The sequence below is a fragment of the Benincasa hispida genome, chromosome 3 (genome assembly GCF_027475165.1).
Source record: "Benincasa hispida cultivar pf3 chromosome 3, pf3_genome.v1.1, whole genome shotgun sequence".
NCBI classification, from domain to species: Eukaryota; Viridiplantae; Streptophyta; class Magnoliopsida; order Cucurbitales; family Cucurbitaceae; genus Benincasa; species Benincasa hispida.
The window spans coordinates 2843232-2863601 of NC_143480.1; the positions used below are offsets into that span (position 1 = coordinate 2843232).

General features: G+C 31.4%; 3 protein-coding genes and 1 pseudogene across 3 annotated transcripts; 2 read left to right on the plus strand and 2 right to left on the minus strand.

Moving 5' to 3' along the window:
* Positions 1-3210: 3210 nt before the first annotated feature.
* On the minus strand, positions 3211-4270 carry LOC120073070 (putative germin-like protein 2-1). The gene is made up of 2 exons (XM_090312281.1): positions 4066-4270; positions 3211-3967 (listed from the first exon to the last, which is right to left on the minus strand). The coding sequence occupies exons 1-2, from the start codon at positions 4178-4180 to the stop codon at positions 3432-3434; spliced, it is 651 nt and encodes a 216-aa protein (XP_090168407.1). The 5' UTR covers positions 4181-4270; the 3' UTR covers positions 3211-3431.
* Positions 4271-9124: 4854 nt separating this feature from the next.
* On the plus strand, positions 9125-9910 carry LOC120073089 (putative germin-like protein 2-1; annotated as a pseudogene).
* Positions 9911-11019: 1109 nt separating this feature from the next.
* LOC120073069 (putative protein phosphatase 2C 28) lies at positions 11020-16956 on the plus strand. The gene is made up of 5 exons (XM_039025680.2): positions 11020-11040; positions 11726-11986; positions 12097-12370; positions 12455-12609; positions 12959-16956. The coding sequence occupies exons 1-5, from the start codon at positions 11020-11022 to the stop codon at positions 13097-13099; spliced, it is 852 nt and encodes a 283-aa protein (XP_038881608.1). The 3' UTR covers positions 13100-16956.
* On the minus strand, positions 13374-16995 carry HERK2 (hercules receptor kinase 2). The gene is made up of 3 exons (XM_039025697.2): positions 16650-16995; positions 16299-16417; positions 13374-16166 (listed from the first exon to the last, which is right to left on the minus strand). Exons 2-3 carry the CDS (start codon positions 16319-16321, stop codon positions 13589-13591), a joined length of 2601 nt encoding a protein of 866 aa, XP_038881625.1. The 5' UTR covers positions 16322-16417; positions 16650-16995; the 3' UTR covers positions 13374-13588.
* Positions 16996-20370: the final 3375 nt, after the last annotated feature.

Below are 20370 nucleotides of genomic sequence, written 5' to 3' on the forward strand. Positions count from 1 at the left end.
TCCGTAGTGTCACTAGGATTAGGTATCCCTCCTTAATCTTTATACTACATACCTATTTAGGATATCACTTAAGGCATGATCCACTTGTATATCTCATATACATGCTTAAGTTTACATACAATAACCATGGAGCTTGTTTATGGATATTTGTAAATGAAAAATAAAATAACTCTTGTTTTATTCATAACAATGTGACAATTTACAAATTACGAGACTCTGGGAGAATTAGGAAACCAATCCCAACAGTAATTGATTTGTTATATTTTGCAAATGAATTATTTTCTAAACTTCAAGTTCACATTGATCTATACGAGGATCTAAATGATGCATTACATGTAATTTCTTTTTCTAACTTCTTAATTCCTCCCCCTAATGTTGAAAATTTGTCTCATTAAAATGACAATCAGCAAATCGTGCAGTTAATACATCACCCATCAGGGGCTCAAGGTATTTAATAATTGATGGGAAATCATACCCAACATATATTCCTAACCTCTTTTGAGGACCCATCTTAATGCGTTATGGTGAAGCAATTAGAACATATACTGCACATCCAAAAATTCTCAGATGAAAAATATTTGGCTTATGACCATAAGCTAATTGTAATGGCGAGTACTTAGGATAAGCTAGTGGCTTAATGCGTACAAATGACGCTGCATGCAAAATAACATGTCCCCAGACAGATGAAGGAAGCTTAACTCTCATAAGTAATGGTCTTGCAATTAATTGCAAATGTTTTATAAATGATTATGCTAAACAATTTTGTGCATGAATATGAGCTACAAAATGTTCAACACTTATCCCAATTGACATACAATAATTATCAAAAGCTTGGAATGTAAATTCACCAGCATTATCAAGACGAATGGTTTTAATTGTATAATCAGGAAATTGTGCTCTTAACTTAATTATTTGAGCAAGTAATCTTGCAAATGCAAGATTTCGACTTGATAATAAGCACACGTGTGACCAACTGCTGGATGCATCTATTAATACCATAAAATATCTAAATGGTCCACTTGGTGGGTTAATGGGTCCACATATATCACCGTGAATTCATTCTAAAAATGCAGGTGATTCAGTCCCCACTTTAGCTGGTGATGGTCTAATTATCAATTTTTCTTGAGAGCAAGTATCACATGATAATTCATTAGATTGAAGAATCTTCTAGTTCTTCAATGGGTATCTATTTGATTTCTCAATAATTATCCTCATCATTATAGATCCTAGATGACCCAATCGGTCATGCCAAATTGTAAATATGTCTGGATTCATGAACTTCAGGTTCATTGTTGCATATATTTCAATTACTTATATATGAGTATAATACAATCCAGAAAATATAGTAGGCAACTATTCCAATATACATTTTTCATTTGAGACAGTGGATATCATATATAGAAATTCCACATTATTCTTACTATCAATCTCAATATGATAACAATTGCAACGTATATCTTTAAAACTTTGAAGATTTCTCTTTGATTGACTAGAGAACAATGCATTGTCAATTGTAAAACCTTCAATCAAGTTTGTTGAATCTAATATTGTATTTACTTTTGTTTTCAGCATTGTCAAATTCGATAACTATTTTTATTTGTAAGTATTATGTGTGTAGTTACACTGTCTGCTAGACATAGGTCTTCTTTGCTCTTTTTTGAAACACCTAACGTATGAAAATGATCCATGTTTCTTCATTAAAAGAAAATAATTACAATAAGAAAAATAACACTTAAAATATACAAAAGTTACTAAAATAAAACATGAAGATAGATAATAGAAAACAATAAAATTAAGTCTAGATATTCTCAAAATCAAAAGAAACACTTGATGTGCCACAATTTGTGCCAATCTTCACTTCAGGAGATTCAAAAAAGTCCGTCACAACCAAATTTGTCGTGCGGGATGGGTCAAATATGTCATTATCCTGGTATGCAAAATTTTCTTCCACATTTTTGTCTTTTTCCTTCAAGGAGGCTTGATAGAGATCAATTAAGTGTTTTACGTACGACAGGTACGTGACCAATGTTCAATCATTCCGCATCGAAAGCATTTATTTTCAACACTCTTTGAAGTTTTATCTTGTGGAGCTTTTTCTTTGTGATCATCATTTTGTGTGGTTCTTTTAAAATTTAAATGATTAGAACGACCACTACGAAATAATAATTATTTCTTCCTCTGCCACGGTCACGACCACAACCTCGACCACGATTATTATTAAAATTTATAACATTCACTTCAATGAATGGTGTTGTTCTAGTTGGTCGAGATTCATGATTTTTCATCAATAACTCGTTATTTTGTTCGGCCACGAAAAGACATGAAATTAATTCAGAATACAGTTTAAAACCTTTCTCTCGATATTGCTGCTGTCGGAGCATATTTGAGACATGAAATGTAGAAAATGTCTTCTCTAACATATCAGTAATTTTCTCGCTGCATAATAACAATTTTGAACTGATTTTAAATAATACGGAGTTGTAATCACTTACTGATTTGAAATCTTGTAGTCTCAAGTGCATCCACTCATAATAGGAAGAATAACTTTTTTTTTATAATCATATCTCTCTTTCAAATTTTTCCATAAGATATGGGCATCTTTTATTGTAAGGTACTCCATTTTCAAACCCTCGTGAAGATGATGATGAAGAAAAATCATAGCTTTTGCTTTGCCCTGACTGGATGTCATATTTTCTTCTTTAATTGTTTCTCCCAAGTTTATAGCATTCAGGTGAATTTCGGCATCGAGCACCCATGACAAATAATTATTGCTATTAATATCAAGGGCTGTGAATTCTAATTTTGTAAGGTTTGTCATGGCAACACTCTAGGACCTACCTTTAGCGGAGAAAACGACAAAAGCTCATGCTAATAACGTGTTTTGAATTTGAGGAGCACAACAGGAACACGGATATAGATAAAATAAAATATAATAATATATTTATATAATAATATTAGATATATAAAATAAAATAACTAAAAACATAAAATAACTAAAATTATAAAATTGGATAATATGAAAATTAGTGGAAGTGGAATTCTCATTAATGTATGTGTGATTTTAAGATCCACAAAATGTCAGTAGGTTGTGGACTTACATAGACACCAAGCATGAATAATTACAAGGCACATGGACAATATGAAGAGTGACACATGGCTTTGGGACACTAAGCAATGGGCATCTATTTATTATTATAATATTCATAATAATGATCAAATAATTGAAAAGTAAAATGGTGCATTAAAGTTAAAGACACCCCAATTCGAATCAATTAAAATTACAGCTAATTGTTAAACAAATCAACGACTCTCAAAACGAATACAATCAAAAGGAACACACATCCAAACAAATAAAGAATCGAAGATTTCATCACATACAAGACAAACTCAAAACATAAAAAGTAATAATTGTAAACCTAAACCAATGACTTCTAGAACTTGGCTTGAATTCCAGCGATAATGGATTTATCAGTTTGGAAAGCCTTTGCAAGAATATCACTTGAGATGTCGGGCTTTGATCCAAACACAGCATTAGCAATGGTAATAACTCCTGGGTTCTGGCTACTGAGAGCGGCAAGAGCAACCACCGGTCCATGCCCGATATTCTGTTGGAAGTGAATGAGACCAATGGGAAAAACAAACACATCACCCTTCTGAAGCACCTTTGTGAAAAGACGATTCTCGGTGTTAGAGGTTACAAAACCAACAAGAAGGGTTCCTTCGAGGACGGTCAAGATCTCAGTGGCACGCGGGTGAGTATGTGGTGGGTTGATACCCCATGGCGCGTAGTCGACACGTGCTAAAGAGATGCCGAGAGTGTTGAGCCCTGGAATTTGAAGTACATTCACCGCGCTCACTCGAGACCCAACTGGATTTGATGTGTTCCCTACTTTGTTAAGCCCACTAAAGAAGAAATCACTAGCTGTCACATCTTTGGGATCTTTACATACAACTCCATTCACTTTCACTACAAATTCATAAACAAACATTAAGTTAATTAAAATGCAGACATATGTTCTCGACTAAAAGATTAAATATGTTTGAAATAGTTATTTATATATTTACCCATATTGTTTAGATCTGCAACGCAAAAATCTTGGAGAGGATTGGAATCAGATGCGAAAACGACACCGACGCACATTACGACGAGAAGTCCAAAAATGATAGATTTGGATGCCATGACCAATGAAGAAATGTTGAGGGATCTAGAAGGATGTAATTTTATATGATCTCGGTTTGCAAGAAGAGAATTTAAAAGTTTTGATGTTGAGTTTGTAAAATGAGAATCCAAAAACCTTCATTTTTATAGAGAGAGAATTTAAGATGGATGAAGGAGAAATTAGGTGGATGAATTTGAAGGAGTCTAATAATTAATTTGGCCGTCCATTATATATAATATATAATATGTTTGAAATTAATGGTAACATATAAATCCAATCCCCCTATTCATTTTATAAACTTCATACATGGCGGCCGGCGAATATATATTGATATGAATCTAAATCTAGAATCTTATTGCCATTTGTATGCAAATCCCTTGTTTATGGTTAAATGAATTGAGATTAAAGAGAAATTAAAATAAAATCTTAAACATTTGGATAGCTAATTAATATGGTATCATAACAAATTCAAGATTATTGTGTTAAAAAATTTCATAACCTTCAATTATTTTCTCATCAAAGTTCTTTATCTTTATGCACGAATTATTGAATAAGCCATCTTCCTATCAAGGTTAATGAGTCAATTGAGCATCTCAGCAGCGAGATTGAATATCTGGATCAAATCAGAATTTACGCGGCCAGTCCAAGAATTATTTATTGTAACTGTATATGATTTTTTATCTTAAAAAGAACTAAAAAAATTCAATAAAAAGATATTTTAACCTCCTTCAGAAATACCACTAATCCAAACTAATTTAGTCAACTATTTTTTTCATTTCAAAATGAGCAAATTTGGCAAAGTTATTTAATGGGTTAATTTGTGCATTAATTGATTTTTTTTTTTTTTATTTTTTGTAAAACGTATTAAGAGTTTTACACTTTTCTTAAAGAAACAATTAGTGGACAATTAATGAAAAATAATATGATGATAAAAATTGCAATGCTTGTTTAAATTAATTTATGGTTAAATTTGACCTTAATTTGATAGCGTGTTTGTGTTTGGTCGAAGAATAAAAAGTCAATTTTAGTACAAATTTTCTATGGTAAATATTATAAATTAGGTGTAAAATAAATATTAGTTCTTATGTCAAAAGTCACATGTAAATATTCATTTTTAGTGTCCAAATAAATCAATTTATTTTTGGTGGAGCTTGTAAGATACATACATTGGAAAAATTCAAAGAAAGTTGGAGAAAGTGAAGAAATTTCTTATTTCATATTTTTGTTGTTTTATTTTATTTTGTTTATTTATATATTATGTTTTATTTATTTTATTATTATATTATATTTTCTCCATATTCGTGTTTTCGTTGTGCACTATTGTGCTCCTCAAATTCACAACACGTTATCAGTACAAGCTCCTGTCGTTTCCCTCGATGAGGTAGGTCCTAAAAGTAGATCGGATTTTTTTTTCTCTGTATTATAATTAATAAATTTAATGCTATTTTACATATTTAATATCTATTAAATTTCTAGAGAAATTATTTCAAATGGTAAAACTGTTGAAAATATTTACTGGATATAGCAAAATTTTAGAACTATCAATGATAGACGTTGATAGAAACTGATAGGTCTATCAGTGTCTATCAGCGTTTATTATTGATAGTTCTAAAATTTTACTATATTTTGTAAATATTTTGGTTTATTTTTCTATATTTAAAAATAGCTCAAATCTCTAATATAGACACAATATTTTATAATAGTGTTGTCATAACAAATCTCACAAAATTAGAATTTTCCACCCTTAATATAACGACAATAATTATTTTTCATGGGTGCTTGATGTCGAAATCCACCTAGATGTTATGAATCTTGGAAGAGACTATTAAAAAAAGAAATACGACATCCAGTCAGGACAAAGCAAAAGCTATGATTTTCTTTCGTTGTCATCTCCACGAGAGATTGAAAATGGAGAAAAATCCCCGTGTCTTGTGGAAAAACTTGAAAGAGAGGTATATTCATCAAAAAATAATTACTCTTCCTAAAGCTCGTATGAGTGAATGCACTTGAGGCTACAAAATTTCAAATCAGTAAGTGATTACAAGTCCACATTATTTACAAATTATGTATAAAATAGATACTCATTCTTAATGTCAAAAGTCAAATGTTACTCTCTCTACACCCCACATATGTTGTCATGTGTCTTGTAAATACTCATTGTTAGTGTCTAAATAAACCACCTCTACTTGTCATTTTACCTATAAATAGAGGCATTTGATGGAGCTTGTAAGATACATGCATTAGTGAAAATTCAAAGAAAGTTGGAGAAAGTGGAGAAATTTCTTATTTCATATTTTTGTTGCTTTGTTTTATTTTGTTTATTTATATATATTATGTTTTATTTATTTTGTTATATATTATTATTATATTATATTTTTTTCAAATCCGTATTCTCGTTATACACGGTTGTACTCTCAAGTTCCAACAATTTCCATTTTATCAGCTTAATTATATATTAGTCAAATGGTTTTTTTTTTTTTTTTTTTTTTTTTGTAGAGATGAATATATACTAGTTAAATGTCGATGTATTGGTTTTCTTTTAATTGATGTATATTTATATTCAAGTTTTTCTCCAAAAAAGAAATTTTTATTTTTATTTAAGCATGAAATATGGATTTATCGTATATATCTAAGTTTTGTTTTTAACTTTTTCCTAATCGCTCTTTTGTGTTTTCTCTTATTATCCTGCCTTTTATCTATTCTCATTTTAGTTACTACTAAATATTTATCCAAATTTTTTATTTCTGATTGAGACCTGACCTTTCAAAACTAAGTCAAAGTTTTCTTCACTTATTCCTCAAAAGAAAAACGATCCATGTATTGTATTAACTCTTTTGGGTTGCTCGATTTTGGTTACGTAATATAAAAATATATATGATATAATAAATTTCTCATATCCTTGAAATATTTGTTCTCTCGAAATATTGATGGCTTGATATAATAATTACTACCAAATATCGATTGCCCTCAAAACAATATTGCTTATCGTAATATTAAAGGTTATTTAACGTGTTGAAATATAATATGAATAATATTTGAGTATATCTTAGACTATACTTATCAGCTTATCTTAACCATACAATTGAAATTTTTTTAAAATATTATTTAAAGAAAAAAGAGAAAATAGTATTTTGATATCTAATGATTGGACAATTAAATAAGTTGTAAAAAGATGTTGCAACTAAAATGCACTTGTCATCTATTATATTATTATTTAATTAAAGTATTTATTTAAGATTTTGAAAAAATTTTAGGTATGTATCTAATTAAAAATTACTGCATGATAAGTTTTTTTAAAAAAATAAAAATATATATATATTTTTTTATGTGTAAAAGGATAGAGGGCATAGTAAATTGCACCTAAATATTGCTATATTAATTTATCCAACCATCATTTATTATTTTATTTGCCCACCAACTTACACAATAATTATCTGGAGGTGGACAAACCTAAGCCAAATTTGTCTTTTATTTCATATTTGAGACTCCTTTTGACCATTTCCATCGTGTTATTTTAAAACCACATTTTAAAGCCAAATTTGACTAATGCATTGGATTTTTTGTTTTTTTTTTTAAATTTGATCTATTTTATCTATATTTCTTACAATAATTTATATCTTAATGTAGTTAAATTCTAAAAAACAATAATAACTTTTTTAAAACTATTTTTTTTAGTTCTTAAAATTTGACTTGATTTTTTAAATTATTAATAAAAAGTAGATAACAAAAAAAGAAATTTGGAAGTGAATGTAATGTTCATAAGTTTAATTTAAAAAAAAAAATAAAATAATTATCAATCAGCACTCATATGTTTAGGACGATTTTAAATTTTTTTTAAGAATTTTTAGTTAAAATCATTTTTATATTAAATTATATTAATTTTTTTAGAAATAATATAATTCATTATCAAAACATATGTGACGATACTCCATGCTAATTATTTAAAATAATATTATTAAAGAGATAATTTAGAGTAGATTTTAAACTGACAAATAAAATTAACCATTTCTAAAGTAGATTTTAATATTCTCTGAAAAATCACTTTTTTACCAATGATTTTCATTAAAATTAATTAAATTTCTAGTAAACTGTTAATTTGTGGAATCCAATTTAACAACGAATTAAAATCATAATAAAAACAACGGTTGAAAAACACTTTTGGTCTCTGAATTTTTATGAAAGTAACAATTTAATCTTTCAATTTTGATTTGTAACGATTCAGTTCATGTACTTTCAATTCTGTAACATTTTAGTCTCTATATTTTCAACTTTATAACAATTTAGTCCATAAACTTTACTATGTAACAATTTAATTTTTGTACTTTTGAATTCATAACAATTTAGTCCTTAATGCAAATAAACTTATCAAAATTAGATGTCAAATTTTATTATTTTATTGTTTTTTGATATAGACTTTGTTATTTATGAAAATATTGAGTCTCTAATTAGTTTATCGTTTTATTTATGCAAAAAATCTTATTAAATCTTAACTCTAATTTCTATAATAGAGACTAAATTATTATAAATTTGTAAGTATAAGAACTAAATTGTTACGTAGTAAAGTTTATTGATTAAATTATTACAAAATTGAAAATAAAAGATTAAATCGTTATAAATCAAAGTCGATAAAGTAAATGGTTATTTTATGAATAGCCAAAAACGTTTTTTAACTTAAAAATAACCATTAATTTTATGATCCTCGCCCGCCCTCCCTTTTTACAGAATTGATCAACAGCTACTCCAACAACATTAATAATTATACAATTTTGAAATAAAAATGCATGTTATTGGTATTAAGGTTTGAAATAATTAAAGTTCTTCAAGCCGCCTCAATTATTATTAAATAAATAGCCGCCAAAGTGATCCTATAAATAGAGCTTATTATTGTTAATCATTCACACAATTCAAACCAAAACCATACCCCGGGCCTTAATAACTCTACTTCACATCAAAATTTAATAATAATGCTCACTCCAATTTTCTTATTCACCTTCCTTGCCCTAACTTATTCTATTGATTTCGCATCGGATTCTATCTCATTTCAAGATTTTTATGTTACAGATCCAAATAATTTTCATAATCAATTGGTTTTGAGATAAAAATTGAGTTTATCTAATATCTTTTTATTATTGTTGTTACCAATATTTTACGAGAAAGTAAAAGAGTTAATTTGTATATTGGTTTATTTTTAATTGGCATCCGTAGAAGTGAAATTGAATGGAATAATTTGCAAGGATCCCAAACTTGTAGAAGCCAAAGACTTCTTCTCAAGTGGATTGCATGTGCCAGGCAACACAAACAACTCCGTTGGCTCTCAAATAACTCCCGTTGATATTGTCCAAATCTCAAGGCTCAACACTCTTGGCATCTCTCTTGCTCACCTTGACTTTGCCCCGAACAACATCGTTATTCCCCACACTCACCCTCATGCCACTGAAGTATTGACCCTCTTCGAAGGCACACTCTTAGTTGGCTTCGTTACTTCCAATCTAGAAAACCGTCTCATAACTAATTAAGACACTGAACCAGGGTGATGCTTTTGTCTTTCCCATTGGATTAATTAACTTTCATCAAAACATTGTTCATATCGCTCTGCAATTGCGATTGTAGCTTTTAGCAGCCAAAATCCAGATATTGTTACCATTGAAAATTCAGTTTTTAAATCAAAGCCCGATATCCCAATCGATATTCTTGCAAAGGCTTTTCAAATTAATCATTCTACAATAGCCAACATTCAATCCAAGTTTTAGAGACAATTAATTATTTTATCATTTTGGTTGTGTCGCAAGTTGTGTATTTTCATTTTATGTTGAGTTCTTTTCAAAATTTTAATTCATCATATTGTCTTCATTATAATTTTCAGAATATTTCTCTCATCCAATAAATGAATGTGTGTTTACTATCCTAGTGAGAGAGATGAAAGTTAGCATACCGCCGTTGGTATAATAATATGTTTGGTGATGAAAAGATTTATGGTTCAAGTCTGTCATCTAATCTCCATTGTTATTCGGAGAGAAACTTAGTAATCTAACACAAGAAAAAATGTAAATGAACACAATGAATTGGTCGTCGAAGGTGATCATCAACGTTTTGGCCGAAGAAAATAGTCACAAAGACATTGGAGGGAGGGAGAATTGATTATTTTAACATTAAGAGGTCATTTGGGACACCAACTAGAAGTGGGTTACTATCGACCACTTCACGTTTGGGACACCAATTATAATAGTGGTGATATTTTAAACTATTTATAAAACTCTTTTCTTCTTTGTTACCATGTTTATTCTACCCCATTTTCTTAACAATGCCCCTAAATAGTTACAAATTTTAAGAATTAAAATACCATTTTGTTGTTTATAATTTGAGTTTTGTTCTATATTGATCAAGATACTTTCAAATGTCTAAGTTTAGTTCGTATAAATCCTAAATTTAATCTTTTCAAATTTGCTTTTTATTGAAATTATTTAAATAATAATAATAATAAATCTCATCCTATTTTTCAATTTAAAAGAAGTTTAAATTTCATCTAGGGAGACTAAATTTTTATAGAAAAATCAACAATAAATTAAATATAGATACTAACTTTCAAATTATTTGAAAATATATATACGAAAATTAGACATTCAATAGTAAAATAAGTTTAATTTAAAAATAATTAACATAACCTTTTTTATTAAAAGTAGAAATTTCGATCACGTTCTTGTCGTGGTTGTACTAAAAAGATTAGAGATTTTTACCCAAATATAACAGAGCTGAAAGTATATTACAAAAAAGAGATTTTAACCCATTTTAATAATTCTATGCGTACAAATGCGAAGCCTGTCTCTTAAAAAAGAAAATAAATAAAATGCAAAGCCTAAGCATGAATTGTAAAAGCCAAAAGGTAATGTAATGTTGCGGCGTTTTGTTTTGTCGTGCGCCACATGGAAGCGGTGGCAGACACCAAACCGAAGATCTTCCTAACCACGTGGTATCCATATGCTTACAAAACGACATGTCGTCACCACACCCAACATTCTAAATTCAATTATTATTATTATTATTATTATTATTATTATTATTATTATTATTATTGATTACCTTATAATTTAATTATATGATCATTTTTCATTTGCCAAACTTCATTCTGCAAAGATTTCACACACCAACCCCTAAATGAAGGTGGAATTTCCCTCTTTAATCTTCATTCCATATCCTTTTTCCTCTTAAGAAAATATACTACCACATCACATGAAGAGAATTATTTTTATTTTTCATAACTATATCAAAATTTTTAAGAAGTATTCCCCTGTCTAACCAGATTTGATTTTGGTTGAACATTTCTCTTTCATTAAATTAAACTGTTAGTATCTTTTTCTTGCTAATGATTTGATGTGTTTCAAAGATATTCAAATTCTACCTGATTTTGATTCCAAGAATTTTCTTTTACTGTCTTATCATTGGATATTGGATGTTTTTCTTTGTTTTTCAAAAGCCCATCATAAAGAGTAATGTTGTTTTATACATGTCATATTCTTACTCAATGGATTTATGCTGTTCTACGCAATGTTTTTGGATTGACATTGTAGGAAGAAGATGACAGTAGAAACGACAACGAGGAGGATTTGGAAGATGAGGGAGGTTTGATGCAAATAAAACGACGAGAGGTTATTTATGGATCGCATCTAGTACAAGGCAAAATGAATCATGGAATGGAGGACTATATCGTTGCCGAAGAACGACATGTCGATGACCACAAGCTAGGACTATTTGCAATATTTGATGGCCACTCCGGTCGCGATGTCGCAGAGTACTTGCAGAGCCATCTGTTTGATAACATCTTGAGCCAGGTTTTTAAAAAGCAAAAAAAAACAACCGTCATTAGAGGGGAAGGTTCAAGTTCAACAAAACAGCAGAAAAGTAACTCAACATTTTTCATTTTTGTGAATAATTTGGACAGCCTGATTTCTGGGAAGACCCTGAAGGAGCAATCAGGAGAGCATATAAAGCAACAGATGAAGAGATTTTGGCTAAAAAAGTGAGAAAGAGAGGAGGTTCAACAGCAGTCACTGCTATACTAATTGATGGACATAAGCTAATTGTGGCTCACGTAGGCGACTCACGGGCGGTGATATGCAGGAATGGCTCAGCGAAGCCTATTACGGTTGATCACGAACCAGAGAAGGAGAAGGAGCTTGTCGAGAGCCGAGGCGGGTTTGTTGTACAAATGCCAGGTCCTATGACAACAAATGAATCTGCAAATAAACTCTTCAGTTGATTTTCCATGTGTTGTTTACTATTGAATTTTTGTTTGATAGGAAGTGTGCCACGGGTGGATGGTCAGCTAGCAATGTCAAGGGCATTTGGTGATGCAAAGCTGAAAGAACACGTTACTTCAGAACCAGATATCAGGATCCTCACTATTGACAATGAGACTGAGTTCACCATTTTGGCCAGTGATGGCCTCTGGAAGGTTCATTTCTTTTGCTCATCTGTCTTATCCTCGATTCACTTGACAAAACATTCTAAATCAAACGCTCGGCATATGAGGGAAAAAATGGAAAAATGGGGGCTTTTGGCACCTGAAGGCTTTCTTCTGATACTGAATGGTTAACAAAGACATTGACCCAATAAGAAAGATCTAAAGAAAGCTCAGAGATTTCCATGTGGGATTTTGGAGGACTACTCCTTCCATAGTTAATCACTCTTGTACTGTAAAACAATGGTGTGTAAAACAATGGTGGTAACTTTCATGGCTGGCTGCTTGATCCCAAGAGCTACTGAGATGGTACTTTGTTTTGCTTTTTTGTTTAAAAATGCAGGTGATGTCAAACCAGGAGGCTTGTGATTGCATCAGAGAAATGGCTATGGATGCTCAAAAGGCTTCAGAGGAATTGATCAAAAAGGCATTGTCTAAGATGAGCTACGATGACATTTCCTGCATTGTTGTTACCTTCCACTGAACATCTCCATCCCTCTTTGTATTTTCGGAGGAGTTTATGAAATGGCCATTGATGCTCAGAACAGTTGTGTTTTGACTGTATAAGATTTCTGGCCAATCACTTTCTTCCTAAAATGTGTTTTTCATGAGAACTACTTAATATAAGCAGCAAAAAAAGTACTTCAAATTCACTTTCCCAGAATGATAGTAGACTTCAACCTAACAAATGATAACAATATAAATGATATTTGGAGGAAACTGTGCAGAATTTGAAAGCTGTATGTGAAGAAATGCAATGAACAAAAGCAAAGAACCCTATCGTGTATAACCAATTACATTTTGAGCAATACAGTAATGCAGCCATTAGTATAGAACTAGAAGGCAACAGGAAAATCTAAGGTTCATACTTCTATAGTGGAAGAACAAATTCAAAAAAGAATATAACAAAAAAAAAATTTAATTGAATATAGGCAGAAGGCAGTTGGCCTTACAAATTATGTAACCAAATCTATTAGGATAACTGATCAGTTGGAGTTGAAGCTTTCATGTTGGAGCTTTCCTCTTCTTCATCAAGCTTTAGCCTCTGTTCCTCAGCCTGTGCTTCTAAGTTTACTGTGCAAGAATTTTGTGCATCATTAGTGCGGATCCAAGCATCATGGAGTTGCAGAGAATATTCTAGGTGCCATAGAACTTCCCCCATTGTTGGACGAATCTTCCCTTCATCAGCAAGGCATTTTTCTGCTATCTCCCCAAATGTTTTCAGAGACTCTGGACAATATTTGTCTTTGAGATGTGGGTCTATGATGGTGTGCAGCAACTTCTTGCGTTGCCATTTCATTGCCCATTCCGCAAGATTTATCTGATCCTTAGGCAAACTTGGGTTTATGACAGCTCGTGCACAAACAACTTCTAACAATACCACGCCAAAAGAATAGACATCAGATTTTTCACTCAGCTGCTGGCGCCTGAAATACTCCGGATCGAGGTAGCCGAAGCTGCCTTTAACTGCAGTACTAACATGGGTATGATCCAAAGCAGGACCTGTTTTTGAAAGACCAAAATCAGACATTTTTGCAACAAAGTTTTCATCCAAGAGTATGTTGGTCGTCTTCACATCTCTGTGAATTATTCCTCTCTCAGCTCCTGTGTGAAGGTAATGGAGTCCCCTGGCTGCACCAATGCACACTTCCAACCGCTGCTTCCATGTCAAGGGCGGGAGATTACTCCCAAAGAGATGGCTTCTAAGAGTGCCATTCGCCATATATTCATAAACCAAGATCATTTCCTTTTGCTCGTCGCAAAAGCCGATCATGGAGACCAGATGTCTATGTCTAAGTTTAGAAAGCATTTCGATTTCGGTCTCGAACTCGGCAAGTCCCTGCTGAGACTGTGGGTTTGATCTCTTGATTGCCACAAGAGTACCATCATCAATCTCCCCTCTGTAGACCTTACCAAAACCGCCAACTCCGATCATCAGAGCTTCATCAAAGTTATCTGTCGCTGCAAGAATCTCCGCTAATGTAAACCATTTGCCAACTCTGACAGATGGCAAGGTCCCAAATACACTTTGGCCTCCCCCCAAAGACCCTCTGGCGTAAGTGTTGGTGACAGTGGCCCCATGACTGGATCCTGCTCTCCACCTAGAAGAGTTCTTCTTAGTGAAATTCCTTCTCCGGATTCTGCAGAAATAGATGATGAGAATGGTAATAACAGCAAGAAAAACAACAGATGCTAAACCTGCTCCAATGCCTATCCAGAGAATTTGAGATTTTGAGTTTCCCGTTGATTCCTCCAAGGCATTAAACCTGTCAATGTACGCAAGATTCCCATTTTGACTCAGCTTGAAGATTTCCAGACCATTCAAGAGAGCATCTGTTCCTGCAGCACCTGCAGCCGTATCAGGGCCTAATTGAATCCAAAGGGTGTTGATTTTGGACGATATTGGTTCAAGGAAATCCACATGATATGCTCTGTTCATTCCCCCCGCTCGTACAAACACATCAAAATTCTCAACCGCAGTCCTGTTGTTTATGTAAATCTTGAAGACCCTCTCTCTTGCCTTCTCAAACAGCAGCTCACAGAAATGCAATCTAATCAAATACTCAAAACCGGGATGAACCTCAAATTTCCACGACATGTTGAACCTTTTCTCGAGCACTTCAGTCTCCGACATCGTTCTGGCTGTTTCATACACAGGAAGAGGAGCTACAATGGGGTCATTCGTGGAAGCATATGTTACATTAGAACTGTTATGTATCTCAGACCCAGCATTTGCTGTAATCATATAACTCGAGTCCACTTCCCACATTCTCCAAAGATTTGAATCTTGAGTGGGCTTGATCACAGGCCCTCCAACATTCAATCTGTACATAGTTTCAGTTCCCCTTTCACTCACATTCAAACTAACAGCACTTCCACCCACCTTATCAATGGAACCTCCAAAAAGCTCATCCACCAGGGGAACGATTTCAATAGCATTGATAAACCCAAATGATCCCTCAGAAGGGGAGAACTCAATAACAAATGCTTCTGAATTGACGGAAATAATGAACTCTTTAATCAAAGAGAATGAACTTGAATTGACCCCAGAACGCTGAAACTCCATATTCTTATATGCAATCTCATTGGGAACGCTGAACTCTGAAACTAATCGAAGACCATTTGCTGAGACAGAAAATGATGACTCGTTCACATTGCGATTCTCAAAAGGAAAGGGGCAGAAATGAAGCCGAACAACATGATTACCCCAAACACCTTTAAAAGTATAGTTCAGGGAATTAGTAAATATCCGAGCAGTTTTATACAGCGGCTCAAAGACTGAATCGCCATTTAAAGTGGTTGTGGAGGCATTGATATTAGCACCAAGACTGCCCACAGAAAAGTTCCCTTCTGAAGTCAGATCACCAATCCATTTCCGTCCATCAGCAGTTTCATTTGAACTTGATCCACAGTTAATGAAAAGGGAATTGAAGTTGGCATCTCCAGTTTGTAGATACTCAGAAATTATCACAAGTAGTAATGGAACCAAGAATTTCCGGATTTGAAACTTCCCCATCTTCCCCAATAAACGAAATCTTGTCATATATGCTCTTTCAATATAAAGAAGAAAGAAAATTTCAATTATATTTTCAGCCAACAGGAATCACAAACCTATCAAAACTCATTCCGTAGTTGGATGTCCCAACTCCAAATAAACTTCAACTGCAAGAACATTGTATTACCTTAACAAAACTAATAGGCGCATCAGAAATCAAGAGCCATAGAAACCCAACTGCAAATTCCTCTAAGAAATTGGAATCAACCTTTATCTCCAACCAACAGCCTCAGCTAACTGGTAGATCTGAACAACAAAAACCCAGAAGGGGAAAAGGGGTCTCATACAGAAAAAAACCCAATAAACAGATAATGAAAAGAAAAGAAGAAAAAAAAAAAACAAACCCCCCACAAGAAAATCAAGGAAGGAGCATTTGAAGTGGGGTTTTCTCTCAAAAAAAAAAAAAAAGAAATTAGAACACGGATTGTTGTTGTTGGAAACAAATAGAAGAAGGGTCGACACGAAATTAGTTTTTCACCATATCTTCTTCACCAAAGAGCCAAAAGATCTGACACCATTGAAACGCACGCACGTAATACAATACAAATTCCCGTAAATGTAACTGAAATGCAAAGTTTTCATTGATTCACTGTGTTTTTTTCCCTCTCTCTCTCTCTCACACACACAGCTTTACTTTATGGCCATTGTTGAGTTGGTATGGAAGAGGCAGGTTTTGGGTTGCCAGAGATGGGGCTCCATTATTTGGGAGATGGGTCACATGCTTATGTCCGGAGGAAGATAAGCAAAAGCAATTATTCTTGCGGCATTTCCTCAAAAAACTACCATTCTCTTACACTTTAAACTATAAATTAGAGGCCATTTTGCTTGTCTTTTTTGCCATTCCGTACCACATGGTACCTCTAAACAGTCCTCACTCTTCACTTACCTTCAAAACTCAGTCTTCATTTTATATCTAACAATTGCCTTCCACTTTGTTCTCACTTCCCATTTCTATAACTATATTTGACTTTCAGCTTAGTTCTTGGCTCCATATGAACATAGATCAATAAATATTGATCATTCTACAAAATAAGAGTAGAGATTGATTCACGGTTGAGCCTATTTTCAGCCCATAAGCAAAAAAAAATTATGTCTCGTTTGTAATCATTTTATTTTTTGTTTTCGAAAATTAAAACTATTAATACTATTTTTACTTTTAAATCCTTTATTATCTACTTTCCACCATTGATTTAAAAAACCAAGCCAAATTTTGAAAAGAAAAAAAAATAGCTTTCAAAATGTTGTTTTTGTTTTTAGAATTTGACGAAGAATTGAACCATTGGACTTAAGAAATATGCAAATTATTGTAAGAAATGTGAATGATATAAGTTTAATTTTCAAAAATAAAAATCAAATTATTAACAAACGAGACCTTAATTAAGTATTTCTTCAAAAATATTTAATCAAATACTTTGATAAGCTACTTATCTAGGATAAAATTATACTGCTTCTCGATGTGTTTTAGGGTCATGCATATCTTATAGGAATAATTTTCCTTTTCTTTTTAGTCAATCTTGTAGTAATAGTTGATGAGAACGTATGTTTGACTCGTGCATTCATGGAATAATTTTTGGAGAAAAAAAAAAGGACTGAATTAGTCCTAACTATTGTTAGTTGTCGAAAAAATGTTAAATTACAAGTTTAGTCATGAACTTCAAAGTTTATTTTTATTTGGTCTTTAAACTTACAAAAGTGTCAAATAAATATTGAGATTTAGATTTTATATTATATAAGTCTCTAAATTTAACGTCGAATATATTTTTAAATGTTTAATTTTATTTCTAATAGATCTTTACATATTCAAAAAAAAAATTAAAAAAAAAAATCTTAATTTTATATTTGATGAAACCATGTCAATGACCTTTTAGACACATAATTAAACATTTACTAGTTTATTGAGAATAGAAGTGAAAGTTTAAGAACATATTAGACACTCACTTAAGTGAATTGAAAGTAGAGGAAACTAATAAACACTTTATAAAATTTAACCACTTGTTAAATACGAAATTGAGAGTTCATTTACCTACTAAATAGTTTTAAAAGATTTTTCTTTTTTAGAGAAATATTTTTGAAAGTTTTGATACAAAATAGAAAGAAATTTAGAAAATAAACTAAATTTATGATTTAACAAATTTTTGGTATATGTACTCCTCTCGACTTTATCCGCTAAAATAAGAAGTGAAAACAAAATTAGAAAGGGAAATTTCAACACGTAGAAAAAATGTCAAACTATTTAGTAAAAAAAATACCGATAAATACTGATTGACTTCGTTTATCAATGATAGACTTCTATCAATTTCTATTACTGATAGACACTGACAGACTTCTATTCAACTTCTATGAAAGATATTAAAATTTTGCTATTTTGTATAATTCGGAAAGATAGCATTCAAAAGCCAATCATGTTATGCTAAGATAAACAGCCCCTTTTCCCCAAAGGTGCAAATTAGGATATTTTAAAATTGTAGCTGGAGCCTGGAGCCTGGAGCCTGGACCCAATCCATACACATGCTTTACTTACTTTATTTCCATATGTGTTTTAATAATTAGATTTTGAAAATCAAAAGAGGTTGCCTCCACTGCACCAAAACTCCTTATTTGTTTCCATATAACCTTCCAAATTCCATATGTTACAGAAATTGTCACACCCCTATTAAAAACCAACCAATAATATATAATTGTAAGCTAGTAAATAAAGACAGCTAAGCCAATCTCAATTAAACTATACATTCTCAAAAGATCTAAAAGTGGTGTCTTGTGATATTTTGTTGCATTTAATAATAGAAAAGTACATTTCACTGGAAGAAGAAAAACTACCATTTTAATTTCCATGTACATTGTATTTTTAGTCTTTTAAGTAGGGATGTTCAAAAAAAAACTAATGACCCGAAAATCCGATCAACCCAACCTAAGATGAGTTGGTTCAAAAAAATTTAAATTTTATGGGTTGGGTTGCTTCATGGTTCACCTATCATATCCCAATCAAACTCGACTAACTCAAAATTATTATTAATTTCAAAAAATATGTTTTTTTTACTTATGATACAATTATATATACATATATTTATTTTATTTTATTTTATTTCTTTTCTTTAGATAATTTATTTTCCAATAACTCCGAAAAATAATTTCTTAGCACTTTGTAACAACAAGTTTCATACTATAAATTGAAAATAAGTTGTTAATCTTAATTCATGAATACCCTTACTTCTAAGTTTTGAGTTTGATTTTAATTTTTTCACTTAAGTTTCAAAATAGTATAATTAACCTTTGAGATTTAAGAATTGTTTCAATTTAGTTCTTAAATTTTAATATTTACACTTTTGACTTCAGTTCACTAAATACTCAATTCAATCTTTGGCGACAATGTTTATTAACTAATTTTAAAAAAATGTGAAGAGAAATTCTAAATTTAATTTTAATAAATAGGAAAAATAATAAAAAATAATTATAATTTTTTTAATTAATAAATAAATGGTAATGTTAAATACTCACTAGATATGAAAGTGAATATTTAGTGGAAAAATGAAATTAAAAGTATACATCTTGAAATATAAAATCCTATTAAAACAAAACTTAAACCTTAATGATATAATTGTAACATTATGAAACCTAGATACTAAATAGAAATCAAACTTAAAATCCGAAAGAACTAAAAGTGTAACATTTTGAAACTTACAAACTATATGAAAATTAGATAAAAAATCTCAACACCAAAAGGTACTTTTCCCTATTTATTAAAATAATTTTTTTATTAAAAGGGGGGGTGGTCAGTAGAACGTCCAATGCAAGTATTAATCACGAATAGGAAAGAAAGAATGCATTTTCAAATCATCAAAGAAATAAAGAGTACCAAAAAAGGGACAGATCTGGCCATGAATGGCCCTTCATTTGGCTAGCCTTCTCAATCACAATCAAAGCTCCCTCCATACACAGATGCCCCAAAATTTTAACACAAGAAAACCAAGTCTTGTCGGATCCATCCACATTTAAATAAATAAATTTATTTTTTAAAAAAAAAAAACCAAGACTTTCCCCCCCATCATTATTCAGATTCGATTTGATATGCCAACAACTATTGATTATTTTAATACATATATAAATATAGGAGAGACAAGCAATCCAATTATTTTGTTTAAGATTAGTGCAGAAAAAGGGAAAGGAACAGGGGAGGTTATAAAAAGCCTAAACTCAAACTT

Coding starts and splice junctions, on each gene's coding strand:
- LOC120073070 (XM_090312281.1), bottom strand. CDS start 4,180: ATGGCATCCAAATCTATCATTTTTGGACTTCTCGTCGTAATGTGCGTC. Junction 3,968..4,065: donor TGCAGATCTAAACAATATGG/GTAAATATATAA, acceptor ATGAATTTGTAG/TGAAAGTGAATGGAGTTGTA.
- HERK2 (XM_039025697.2), bottom strand. CDS start 16,321: ATGCGCCTATTAGTTTTGTTAAG. Junction 16,167..16,298: donor CGCCTATTAGTTTTGTTAAG/GTAATACAATGT, acceptor TTATATTGAAAG/AGCATATATGACAAGATTTC.
- LOC120073069 (XM_039025680.2), top strand. CDS start 11,020: ATGAATTGTAAAAGCCAAAAG. Junction 11,987..12,096: donor TTGATAACATCTTGAGCCAG/GTTTTTAAAAAG, acceptor TAATTTGGACAG/CCTGATTTCTGGGAAGACCC. Junction 12,371..12,454: donor GTTTGTTGTACAAATGCCAG/GTCCTATGACAA, acceptor TTTGTTTGATAG/GAAGTGTGCCACGGGTGGAT.